The sequence below is a fragment of the Sphaeramia orbicularis genome, chromosome 3, assembly GCF_902148855.1.
Source record: "Sphaeramia orbicularis chromosome 3, fSphaOr1.1, whole genome shotgun sequence".
In the NCBI taxonomy this organism is placed as follows: Eukaryota; Metazoa; Chordata; class Actinopteri; order Kurtiformes; family Apogonidae; genus Sphaeramia; species Sphaeramia orbicularis.
The window spans coordinates 51,453,258-51,467,620 of NC_043959.1; the positions used below are offsets into that span (position 1 = coordinate 51,453,258).

At 39.4% G+C, this 14,363-nt stretch overlaps 1 protein-coding gene across 1 annotated transcript in view; it reads right to left on the reverse strand.

Moving 5' to 3' along the window:
• igdcc3 (immunoglobulin superfamily, DCC subclass, member 3) overlaps positions 1-14,363 on the reverse strand; it is a 67,978-nt gene that overhangs the window by 6,968 nt on the left and 46,647 nt on the right. The window contains exons 8-10 of the mRNA XM_030160852.1: positions 2,484-2,731; positions 902-1,066; positions 492-680 (exon numbers count right to left, since the gene is read on the reverse strand). Of these exons, the coding sequence (XP_030016712.1) occupies positions 492-680; positions 902-1,066; positions 2,484-2,731 (602 nt within the window). The remainder of the gene's footprint in view (positions 1-491; positions 681-901; positions 1,067-2,483; positions 2,732-14,363) is intronic.

A 14,363-nucleotide genomic window follows, 5' to 3' on the forward strand; every position in this document is an offset into this window, starting at 1 on the left:
AATGAGGAGCTTCTCATTTCTTAAACAACCTTCAGTTTGACAGAGAGGATAATGACTGGACTGTTTCAATAGAAAAAGGTCGTGTGGTCTGATGAGTCCAGATTGACCCTGTTCCAGAGTGATAAAAAGAGGTGGATGAAGTGATTACGCATCATCCCTAGTGTCTACAGTACAAGCCTGTGGGGGCAGTGTTATGATGTGGGGTTGGTTCAGTTGGAAGTCTGCATTCAGCAGCGTTATATGTCCATAAAATAACAGAAATAAATGTTGTGACATTACATAACCTGACTGAAACGATGCCAGTGTAAGTACACCAAGATTAAAGCTAAAGGCTAAATGAAGCTAAAACTGAATATTAGAGCATGGGATGCATCTCTAATATTACCAGGACAATAAAGAATCCTTGAAAATGAAAACAATGGCTCAGTCATTTAAAAAAAAAAAGTAAAACCTGTTGAGGTAGTGATATCAGAGTCTGTTAACTTTCTCACCTAGCTGAGTGATGTTGTACTGGGAAACGTTGCGAGGGAATGCAATGGGGCCGGTGAACAGTGATGTGTGAGCTCTTCTGTAGTACAGCCTGAAGCCTTGGTGTTGGCCCATCTTAAAGGAAGGCTCCCATGTCGCTTGTACAACACTGCTGTTCAGCACCTTGGTGTAGAGTAATGGAGGTGCTGGCACTGCAACACAACAGAGAATGACCAAGCTGATAAAACAGCCCGATGATACTGGCATGGAGCAAGAACATGGGAATTATTATTTGAAGAGTGAACACGGTAGGACATACATGCACATGGTACACGGTGCATCCAAACAAATTTTCTGCGCAAAGCGTGATCCTTGTATTGAATGTTGGTTAAATATAAGCTTTGAGGATGTTTGTGTTCCACCTCTGACTCACCCTCCCCATGTGTGCTCTCTGTGACACTGTCTGATGGTTTGCTGGCCCCGTGGGATGTGTAGGCCTTGACGTAGAAGGTGTAACTGGTGGAGGGCTCTAGATCCCTGATGATCTGCTGAAGCGTCACCTTACTGACCGCCTCCTCATATTCCATCTCTGCTGGGTCTGAAGGAAGGAATGATGGAGGAGGATGAGGAAAATGAGGTAGAGGAAGCAGTGCAGAACAAGAGGCACGAAACAGGACAAATAAATAGAAATACAAAATAGGCTCGGGAGACGGAGTAGGCAATAAAGTAATGGAAAATAAGATCAGAAGAGGAAGCGATACACACAGTCGTTTCTGTCATTATTTTATGGTTATTGCCTATTTTACTAGTTTTATAACAGCCTCTCTGTTAGGGAATAGCCACTCTGGTTTGGCCCAGGGAGGCAGAATAATGATGTTGTGTGAATTGCAAAGGAGGTGCAAGAAAATGGAAGTGGCAAAAAGGGAGTTACAAAAAATCTGTTACAGCATTTTATTACTCCTAATCCAGAGACACCCAACCATAACTACTATCTTCCTCCAGTCCTCAACCCATTGGGCCATGTCATCTTGGAAAGGTAATTACAGCAGATCCTATTGGTCCCCGAGGCCCTTAATTAGCCATCTGATAGAACTATGGAGGAGAACAGCAGCTGGCGCTCTGGGAGACTCTCTCTCACATACACACATGCACAGAAAGCAAACAAACAAACATACAACATGCAAGCAAGTGCACATGCACATGTGCAATATTAATGCTGTGTAATGGCGAGAATCTGGGGACACAGTGTGTAGCATGATATGAGAGTTAATATTAGGATTTAATATGTTGTGACATATTGTGACACATTGATGTATTGCATATCTGAAAACTGTCACAATATAAAGAATGACATCACATGCATAACATCTAAATAAAAAAATAGGTCAAATAGTTGCTCGAGATAGATTAAAACACTGTTATCCAGTAGTTGTGTTTTTAGCAAAATGTAGAAAATAGTCCCAAATCACTGCTTAATTAAAACTAGAAAAGCACTTGGAGAGCGCAGACCTCCGCCAAGGCAAATCAGTGCCCACCCCCCAATCACCACCAAAATTTAATCATTTGTTCCTTGTGCCAGTATCAACATTTCCTGAAATTTTCATCCAAATCCATCCATAACTTTTTGAGTTATGTTGCACACGGACACACAGACAGACAGACAGATAGACAGACAGACAGACAAACCAACGCTGGCAAAAACATAACCTCCTTGGCGGAGGTAAATATTGTGAGCACCACATTGCAAAATTTGCTCATCATACTCAAGTGCACATATACCAGTGGACCGTACTATGGTACACATGGAAAAATAAATACTGTGTGTTATTTCATAATATCAATAGCTGACTGTGTAGATAAAAAACGTAAATGTGGGAAGAGGTAATTATCATACACAGCAGAAGTCCTCGCCTAGAATCAAACCAGAGAAATCACAGAACATTTCTCCTCTCTTCATCTTCCTGGTTCCTGCACTCATTTTAATAAATACTACATGTGGATGTGTAGAATTTCACCTGAGGTCCTTCGGATGTGGAGCACGTAGCCGATGATGTCCTGAGTATTCTGCTCAGGCTCCCTCCAGGACACCTGGATGGTGGTGGGGGAAAGGGCCTCCGCCTGCACGTTGGTGGGAACACCAGGGAGTCCATCGGCCCAGAGCACAGTGAGGCGGGCACTGGCCTGTGTGGAGCCAGCGCTGTTCTCAGCAATACACTGGTAGATCGCTTCGTCCTCCTGACTGATGCCATATATCGTTAACGTGCTGTGACAGGAGAGAAGGAAGGGAAGTGAAAATAAAGACACCAATACCACACATACATACAGACATACTCATCGCTCCTGTAGGACTGCAGTCTGTAAATAAAGTTTTAATGCAAGATGCAAGAATGTGAGATGTATTCTTCCAAGCTGTAAGTTAATAATTAAAATCTAAGTACCACATATTAAAATATACAGAAGACTTCAGAGTAGAACAAGGGTCCAACTGCTGCAGTTACATTCACCCTCTCACTTCTAACTTTCTTTGACACAAGCAACATCTACCACGATCAAGTTCAACGTGATTTGACTCCCCAAAGTAACAAGTTCCAAGTTTCCAAAATTCTAAATATTAATCCTAATCTGCTTTAAAGCAACACAACAGACATTTTCAGCCTTCAAACTATATTTTCAAGGTCATTTTGGTAGAACAACAACTCACAATAGGTTCAATTACACTTCCGTCATCACTCGCCTGCACTTGCACTATGCAACTTCTTAGTTCAGGTCGGGACCCCTACACAAATTGAACTACAAAATTTTACCACTTCACAGCATACATCACTAATACATCATGTAACTGATGGGCGCATGCGCACGCAGTGAGCGGCAATAAGGAGTTTGGGGTCCCGACTGTTGAGCTTCGATCAATGATGAATAAAGGAGATGAGCTCCAGGGAAACGTTCACTTCCAAAAGGATTTGAAGGACTGTTGTGTCATGCCTATCACCGAGACATGGCTAAAAGAACAGGACCACAACTCCGATCTCGCCATTGATGGCTTCAGGACCCCTTTCCGACTGAACGTTACGAAGTAATGCGTAAAACACAGGGATGTGGGGTATGTCTGTATATGAATGAATGATACTGCAGCTCTGATATTATCAGAGATGAAATCTGTACACTGGGGGGGGGGGGGGGGGGCAACCTCCCCAAGAACTGGAAAAAAAACAAATGTACTCAAATTACAGTTTGAGAAGTTTCAGGAGGTAAGGAAAAGGAAAATGAGCTTAAAAACAGCAGGAGACTTAGAATTAGTAACATATCTTAAGTTTCACTTTCACTTTGCAAAGGGAAATGCTGATTCTGCCTCTCACACTGTATTTGACGTTGTACAGCGACTGCAGACTACCTCACTAGAGGCTCCGAACTTTATATTGGGTGATTTAATTCATATCACTGAGGAAGACCCTTGCAAATTTCTATCAGCATGTCCTGCCTCAGGCTTGTCAACAAATGTGTGATACAGAGATTTTGCGACAGTTGTTACAGACAATACCGTTTCTTGACTTTAGGGGGACCCCACAAGCAAAAATTGTGTGGTGTTGCTTTAGGATGTACTGATTTAGGCGCCGTGCTGGTCTAATGGTAGAAAGAGGATGTAACACTGAGAAATATCACTGACCACAAAGTACAGGAATCACACTGAAGTTTATGTCGGAGTCTCCATTACTGAGGTAATAATGACCTCTTTCACCCACATCCATGTTAGTAACCATGTTACACTGCACTTGGGTCTTCTGCTTAAGTCCTTAAAATCACTCCTGTCTTCTTTAATATCTCAACAGCATGCATTAGTAAGAAGCCAAGAAATGCAGTTGGAAAACTCCCAAAACAGATTTTAACACCAAGTACACAGGCACATGTGAATGTTCCGTATTGAACCTTTAAAAGTCATGACATACGAAACAGGTCATAACTACAAGTAACCAATTATAAAGGGCGGAAAGGAAATCACAATCATCATAAATTTCTATACCCTGAATTGAATAAGTGTTGCCTCCTTTATGTTTGAAAAATATCCAAAATACACCACTAAAACTAGGATCTTCTCCAAAGCATCGTTACATGGTATGACAGACATTTTGTGTTAAGTTATATGTTGTTGTATGAGTTTTTGTTCACACTGCATAGAGCAGCAGCAGATACAAAAGATCTTCACTCCAGCAAAGTCAACACTTTTAGTCATTCTTCTCCTGAATTCAAATAAATTTGCTTATATCAGTAAAACCCGTCAAATGTACCCATGAATGCATATACATCCACCTCTAAGTACGTTATGTCCCAGACATATACACACATATATATATATATATATACTGATGCAACCTCCCACACAAAATAAGTGATTCCTTTCTCAATGCCGTGGCTCATACTTCCTTCCTACCATCACTCGTCTATAGTATATACATCCACCACTCTACTCTTTGTCCTGATTTTTCTACCTGCTTCTTCTTCCCTCCCACCTCGTCTGTCTGCACTTTGAGAATAAATATAACAGGGGAGTTGTGTGTATGCGTGTGTGTGTGTGTGTATGTCTTGTGTGTGCATGTTGAGTAGGTGTTATTAGACTAGAATACATAGCCCATTCCGCTCAGCGTTTTTGTCCTGAGGCAAAAAGAAAAATAAAACATTTAACAAACAATAAAAATCAGGCCTTATGGTGCAAAACATTTCTCATACCATTTTCATAGCAAGGCCATTTCTTCTGAATTTAAAGTTTAATATGCGCAGAAAAATACTGCAACATAAACATAATGAATACCTTGGGAATGTGCTGATTCAAGATAGTGTTTTTGAAGCCTGTAACTTCAGATTCTCACACTGCACCTTAAGCTAAAACTGCAGAAGTGAAAGTCTCAGGAGTTCCACATATCCTGCAGCATCCTGCTAATCTGTCACTTGCTGTTTGTAAGAAATTTGTGGAGCAGATTGCCATCTTTCACTGACTGACAGCTTGGATCCACAGTGTATTTAAGTGTATTAAATCAAAATGTATTAAGAAATGCCAGTGTGATTCTGTTGGGAAAATCATGCAATTTATTGAAAGAACGGCACTTCGACCTTGTTCTGTCATTTGCCACCTTCTGGAGCTGTGAAATGGGACATGAGGCGGCGGCGTATCAGCTCGGCGGCTCGGCTGACCTCATACGAGCCACTGTGCAGTATGTTAGGATGGATTTGTCAGGACAGGGGAGTGCTCTTGTGGGTCAGGAGGCAGGATGGAGGAGTGAATCTTTCCATTTCCTTTTCAAAATTGATGTGCTAGGATACAATTACTACGTCTCTAATCTGGGTCAGCGTGGACTGCGAACTGGAGGAGTCATTATTCTCTGCAGCCTGCCAGGTGGATTCAATCTGGATAATTATCTGGTCAAAGAGCCCCACTGTATTTCACCCTCTCTGAGCCAATCTCACCTTTGACCCCTCAGGTGGCAGCAGTCACCAGCCCTCAGCTCACTACTCAGCCATCACTTTTCTGACAGCCTTTCATATCAGCAATGGATGGAGTGTTTCCAGACAGGTAGCCTGACCAGACGCCTGCGACGGAGAAAAGAGGCCCCCGGGGATGCGACTGCCCGGACCTGGACGGGCCTCCGGACGGTGCGAGAGGGAGTTCAGGAGAAATTTCACAAGACATTGCTTGTTTCAGACGGTACAGTGGCATGTCATGTGTGTACACTCACACACACATACATGAACACGCACACATACAGTACATACACATGGACTGACGTGTGGTTCATGAAATTCCACACCTGCTGTCCAGCTTCCAGGAAAGACGCTGCAGTGGTTTTAACTTCTGAAGGCATCACAGACAGAGTTTACTAGTTTCAGTGTTGTAGTGTTACAACATAACGTGCTGTGCGCTTTTAATACCCCTCGGCCAAATATAGTGTGAGATTCTGTTGAAAGTTACTGCCCTATAATTTAGATTAGATTGTCTTTGTGTAAAACTTATTACATACATATTTATATGTGAAAGTACTCAGATATTACAACTGCACAAGGCCATTTGACCTTGAAAAAGTAGGTCAAGGTCACATATTTTCAGTAGGCTTCTGCTCCATGCTGAGATGCATCCACAGTATAAATTTGTTGCAGATATCTCAATGCATTCTTCAGATAGTGCGAGTATGTCGTTGAATGGACATAGACAGATGACAAAACAATTCCAATACCCCTCGGCCAAGGGGTAATAAGAATGAGTGACTAATATATCGGTTGTAATACAATTAGTATTTTCCATATATTTTAGTAAGGTACAAAAAGTATTTTCTGTAAAATGTAGATTGAGCCATGGTTAAGATTTGAAAATGAAATAAAATGCTATTTGATGTTAATAAATACTGTTTTTGTAGATTGAATTCTGTTGCAGCAGTCCCTCTATGGCCAAGATTCATTTATATACAATATCTTATAGATGATGCTATTAGAAAAAAATAAAAACTATTTGTAGTGTAGAGTTCTTCATTTATATGGTTCTTTGCATGCTGTACATTTTAATTGTTGACAGAGATGGAGTTTGTCTTTGAAGAATTCCACTTTCAAAGATTAAAACATGACATTGTGTTGAAATGTACTCCATTTCTATTAATTTAAAAGAATATAGTTGTGTATTTAATAATGTATGTTTATGTGAAGAAGAAGAAGAAGAAGAAAAAAAAGAAGACCTATTACAGGGTTCCTTCAAGTTTCTACAGGTTGAATTTAAGACTTTTTAAGACCATTTTAAGACTCTTTGGAACAGAATTTAATGCCCATTTCACAGACTATTTAGTGGCTATACTGGCAAAAATTTGTGACTCCTAGAATTTAGGGAAATGTATTTATTTACTCTAATGCTTTGATTCCCACCATTCAAAGTCATTTCTCAATGGGTGCGATAATTGGCTCCTAATTTCAATATAAATTGCCAGGTTGGAACAGGTGGAACTGAGTCTACTAATGTTACTTTCTTTGCAGCTCGGACATTTAACAGACACATTTAAACACAACACAGCCAACAGGTTTATGGCATCATAATTTAAGACCTACCATATCAAATTTAATACTTTTTAAATCCTTTTTTAAGGTAGTAAATGCACATTTGTAAATTAAAGACTTTTAATACTTTTTCAGACCCCACGGGAGCCCTGTATTAGTTATCATTTTGTTGACTCTACATAAATATTTAACAGCAGAGCAGGGCCACCAAGGAAGCGCACAATGTGTGAGTTGTAAAAGGACGGAACGGGTGAATGGGTAAGAAATTTCAATTTGGGGTTATAGGGTCTGCATTTGGGGTGTTTGCTCGCCTTAAAAGAGCAAAGCCAAGTTGTGCTGTCCTGACAGGCTGACACCATCATTTACTCATCAGTTCAAGGTCATTTCACAGATTGATGGATAAGGCCGAGGGCCAGGGGAGTGGTTGACAGCGGGGCCTCAGGTCTGTTGTTCAGCTGCCGAGACTATGTTTACACTCCGTTGTCTCTGAGCAGCCCCCCATCAAAAGCCAGCGTGGCCATTCTGGGTCCAGAAAGAGAGAGTGGAAAAAAAATATGGGGACAAAGAGAGAACAGGAGGAAGAGGTGGGGAGGGGGGAGGGGAGGAGCGATGAGCTGTCTGTGGTCTGAGAGGAGGGAAGGGCCCAGGGATATGACTGATTACAGGCAGGGTCAGAGTTCAAGGCCAATGCCCAAGCCCCAGATCTCTGCAATGGGGGCAGGAAGGGGGATGTGGGGCACAAAGAAGGGGTCCTGGTGAAAGAAAGCGGAAAAAAGAAAAGGAGAAAAAAAGAAAGAAAAAAGACCCTTTGAAAGGATTTTGCCAGAAATGTCTAGTTTTGTGTGGTGCGCTATTCCTTCAGATGTTGGTCATTAATTATAAAACACAGCACAGCGCTCACACACACACCATACGCCTTCCTTTACGCTGTATGTTAAAACTAGTCGTACGTTTTCATATGACTAAATACTCTTTATACACAAATATTAGGTTCATACATTTTTTATTATTTGGGCTGAATTAGAAAAAAGCTCATATGATGTTAGTCCATTCACCGCAAGTGACTTTAATTTTCAGTCCATAATTAATAAGCTGCAGTGTCACTTTTAAAATAATACACACTGCCTTTCAACCTCACCATTATTACACTGTCTGATGTGAGATCACAGCTTGTGTGACGGGCGATTACATGTGCCTGCTCCGGAGACTTCAGAGTACAGTGACTACAAACATAATAAGAAGCAGCTTTTGTAATAAGCAAGAGGCTTCAAAAAGCCACCATAGCATGTTTTGCAGCAGCCTGGTCAGCAAAGCCTGACAATGAATGGGCCTGTAATAATGCTTACAGTATGTGTGAGTGTGTGTTTCTGAATAAGTGTGCAGGTATGCGTATCAGGATCGGGCCGGGATTTGAGACAGAAAACAAACATCCACACCCTAAGCTGCCACATGTGTTTGTATAAGCAGCCAATCAGATCTTATGTGACATCACGGTGACTTATGTAGCATTTTATGTACATTTGTGTTCATCTGTGTGTGTTCGGCGTGTGCATACGAGAAGCAAAGGCTGACACGTTTGTGAATTTTCATATTTGATTATGCGTGTACGCTAAATGAATGATGGCATGCACCACTGGGCTATTTGTGCACATACGGGCTCACATGCTTTTTGATTAATGTGTGTGCATGCGTGTGTGTGAATGAAATGTACAATCGATTCCCTTCCCTTCCTCTGTCCGATTTGCTCTTGAAGGTCAGCGTCGTGAGAGATGACCGAGTTGAGACACCTCTGAGTGTTTTTACGCAAACAGACTCATGCAAACTACATATTAATTAAACCATTCTGTATATCCACGCTTCACCTATACATATTTATTTTTTACGAAAAGAATTATTGTGCTGCCTGGAGCTGCTGAATATCATTTGCATGTCATTACTTTTGTTTTGGCTTGGTTCAGCAGGTGAAATATACCCTGCACCATATCATTTTCTATACTTCTGAACCTCCACCACATTAGAATGAAAACAATCCATATGACTGGGGTAAAAGCCATTTTGTGCTTCAGGTAAAACTACGAATTTTCTACCTTTGGAAAATGAGGTTGATATATGGCGAATCTCATGTGGTGTGGAAGAGAGTGTTGGCCTTTACTCCTAAACTGCTTCTGATTTACATATATACAGAACAATGCAATATGGCTCTGACTGAGGTTTCTTTTAAATCAGTACACTCAAAACATCTGTATTTTGCAGATAATTGAGTTTTGTCTCTTTTTTTAATTAACAGACAGTAATATTTGCTTTAGACAAATCTGCAAAGTGTAAATATTCAGAGTGTAAAATGTTTAATTTCAGAGTGATTTATTGGTTTAGTTTCAAGCTACTGTTGAAAGCGGAAGTGCTATGCATAGTTTAAAGGTTTTACTCGAAGTAAAAGGAATATAACACATTATTTTCAAGGTTACACTTTCAAGTATTTGTTTCAACCACTTAAATCATTCTCAGTTTCAGCCTCTAAAACACACAACAGAGTTCTGTCTCATTCATCTACCTCCATCTCCTCTCTAGCATAATGACTTTCTATGATGATGCTTCTTAGACAAAATAGATTATATATTAAAATAATGTAATGTGCACAAACACAGTAGTCACATTGCAGTGATGAGTAATACTTAAGAGAAATTAACTCCGTCACAACCATAAAGTGGACGAGGAACATGAAAAAAGCACTGAAAAGGAAGATTAGGTAACAAAAAGACAGAATAATTTACACCTGAACAACAAAATAAATATAACAAAAATATACCAGACATGTATAAAGTGTACTAACTCAAAAGGAACACTACTACACTGCATGTGAGAGTGCAGGGAAATAAAAATATTTTGGGAAGAGATTAAGAATATCATTGAAAAAATAATTTTCAAGTGGATTAAATTGGACAGCATGGTATTTCTTTTAGCTATTTATGCTAAAAAACATAACTATAGTCAAAGTGAATGCACATTTATAGATCTCAGTCTTTTGTCTGCAAAACAATGTATTGCACAGAACTGGAAAAACACCAACAAACCCAGTACCACCCAGTGACTCAATCAGATGCTGTCTAGCCTTCCATTAGAAAGAATAACCTAAATTCAGAAAGCCAAACAGCAAGTATTTGAAAAAATTTGGAGACTCTTCATTAACTATGTCAAAGAGTTAGACCTAATAGGTAATTCAGTTGACTGTTTACATTGTATGCATTGCAGTTCCTGGTTTTATACGGACAAGTACATATGTATACCCTGGACTTAGATGATTCCAGTGGATTCTGATTTCTGTTTAGTTGAACTACCACTGTCAAAAAAGAGAAGCTCTGTTTGATATTTTGTATGCTGTTTTTTTATTATTATTATTATTATTTTTTTGTTTTTGTTTTTGTTTTGAATTAAATGGTACAGATAGGTAAAGGAGGGTAAACTGTGATTGAAGTGAATGCTGTGCTTTCATGATTGTAAACCTCAATAAAAATATTCTGAAAAGAACAAAAAAGACAATAATTTGTTGTTGACCACCATTACACACATGAAAAGTCAAAGTACTCATTTGTGTTTATGTTTGATGAGTTAAAATCACCTGCATAGCAACTCATGCATGGTTCATACCCAAAAAGTTTTCAAATTAAAAAGTAATTTTTAGGCTTTTATTATTATTACTTACATTACTTCTTACATTATTTCTATGCAGATATAACTCTACTGTAAATTCACCTCAATCCTTCTAGTATGATTCATTCCCATCAAATACAGCTACTGAAGTTCTCTGCTCAAAATAACTTAATAACTAAATATTTCAATATTTACTGTAAAAAAAAAAAAAAAAGTCATGTGCAGGCCTGATTAAGGAAAACTGTCTTAAAGATGTAAACATATGATAGTTTTCGGATTCTTCCATGATTGTAAATTAAGTATTTGAAGTTTTGGACTTTTCACATATGGCTGAGTGGTTTGGCAAAAATATTATCCACATATTCTATTTTTTCCCTACTGATCAATCTCAATACTCATCATAACATTTAATTATATGATCTTGAGAAGTTATGACTGATAAAGGTTGAAGTTTGGAAAAAAGATGGTTAATTAGTTAAAGTTAAGAATATAAACATTCATGTGTGTATTTTTATGCTCTCAGGGTTCTGACTGACAAAGTATGACGTTTAAAGAAAAGTAAATGTGGAAAAAATCAAACACTTTCCAGTTCTAAACAATGTTTGTAGCCAATTGAGCTTAGATTTATGTTTTTATGAAAATAACCTAATTTACCATTAACTCTGTGCACAGCTATGCCTTCTATTGTTCCAAACTGTGGAGATTTTGAAAATTACCGGATGCAGTGAATGCACCCTGTTCTTCTGTCATTCTCAGAACAGCAACAGGAGAGAAGCTTGAACTTTGTAGTGGTTTTGTTTATTTACTTGGTGATACGCTGTTAGATTTGCCCATGTTTAGTTAAAATGATTAAAACTTATCACCATTAGCTTAAATTTAACTGCTATCCAATTTTGTTTGTTTTATAGCCCAGGCCTGGCTATACAGTTCCTTTTATAATGATTTATAAACCGCAGAATTAACTAATTATTCAAGAACTTGACAGATTTTGACAAAATGAAAAGAGCTAGTATCGTATTAGTAGCGCATAAGTCTTTCATGGTGAGTTTGTTGTAGTGTTTACTGAAGCCACCCTGCATGTCAGTGCTTTCTTGTGCAGATAATCTAACTTATTGTACCAAAAGCTGTGATAATGAATCACATTCTAATGTCTTCTGACGCACATCGAGCCACTCTCTTCTCTAAATGGCTGGCTGCATTCCCTTTTCAACTAGCTGAGTTTATGAGCTAATTAGCTAATGGTAGATCTCAAGCTGAGGCCTGCCTCCTTAACCAATCACAAAGCAGACTTTGTGATGCATGAGATCCATATTATAACAGGTCAGACACTAATGGCGGCAAGTGGAAATGCTGTGATGTTCGGACTGCTTGCTCTATCTTTCTCTCTCCCCCTCATTTGTCCATCCTGCCAACTCATCATTTCTCTTTTGACCACCCGATCATTTTTCTCCTTTTTTTTTTTTTTAAAGCCAAGTCTGGCCTCTCATTTGTTTCCTCCCTCTCTTCTCTCTGCCTTTGTTAGCCCATCGCTCCATCTCTCAGACTAATATAGACTGGTGGAGGCAAGTGGGAGTGGAGCTGTGTATGTGAGCGATGGAGGTGTCTGCTCCCTTCACTCACTGCTCCACGGTGCAACTATTGATTTTTGTAGTGCATAATTTAATATATCTACTTCATATTTCTCTTTTATGAATAATAACAACATGCACGGGTGGTTTGCTGCCAGGGTCAACGAAAAAATTGAACTTTCAGAGTGCAGTAATGCATGACAGAACTGACTCAAAAACACATTTGTTGGATAAGGGGAGTGTGGCAGCTTATACTGTAATCATCCACGCAACAGGCAACGGGCTGAACCGTCACTTAAGTTGTAAGGAATCCCTGTTAAAATACGTCTTGAAACAAAGTCGTGAAACAACGGAGCATAAGAGACGTGGTCGTGAATTTTTATCAGCCTTTATTCAACTGCGCTAAACCTTTATGAAGCCTCTTTTGAGATGTCACTCATATAGTCATGATCTTTTACAACAATATTATACGCGTGGCTGCTCTTAAATGATCAAAAGTCATGGCGGATATTATTTTCGACTGTACATCAGTTTGGTCAAGTACATTGCTTCATAAATAAATCCAGAATAAAACCCAGAAATAGGAACATCTAAAGCTGTGTTTTTCAACCTTGGGGTCGGGACCCCATGTGGGGTTGCCTGAGATTTCTAGTAATTGATTAAAATAAAAACTTACTAATAAAAAATGTGTGGTGAGTTGAGAGAGACAATCAGAATCCATAAAAGACATCACAAACTCTGAAGCTGAAACTGAAGCACTGTGGTTCTGTTTATCTTTTAAATGTTCATTGTGGTCAGTTTCAGATGCTGCAGCTCTTTCATAATTCATAGTTTGAGTTATTGTTTGTTCAGTATTAATTGTCAGCCTTGTAAATCCAAGCTGGACTGACTGTACATATCCTGACCAAGGAAAATAAAATTCTCACTTTGTGCAGTAATCTACACCTGGCTTTTCTGCCTCCATCCATAATAATATACATTATATAGACTAAATGTCATCTAAAATTAACGTTTATTTGCAACATAGTATAGCAAACTATTACATGATCAAAAACACATCAGTTTTAGCCAAAAAAAAAAAAAAGTCTCTCTTTTGAATGTCTGGAGTCGCCAGAAATTTGTGATGTTAAAATGGGGTCAGGAGCCAAAACAGGTTGGGAACCACTGGTCTAAAGGGACCCTTATCTGATTTTGCAATGCCACATCCATGCACCACTTTAACACAGTCTCTGCAGAGCGTAGCCTTTACAGTATGAGGTGCTGAGAGTGGTTACCGTGTCCTCCTCCTCATGACATTCCAGCGGACTGCCATGGGAAAACATCCAACATCTAGTCAATACCCTCCTTGCATACAAAGACACAAATAAATTGAGGCTCATGACTTGGCAGCTGTGAATTCCAGCAGCTGCAGCGTTAGAAGCAACAGAAACAGGGAAATTGAACATTTGATGATGCCAATGAACAGATCAAAGCTACTGCGATTCACGCTGACATCCATATCAGTGCTGGGAGTCCACGCCAACTTTGTAAGGATATGGTGATACAGCGTGGTGTGTGATGATGATTGGGGGGGGGGGATCTGGCTGTATTAATAACAATTTGCATCATGTGTTGACAACACAAATGTTGTGGCAATGTTTCAGATTAGCAAGA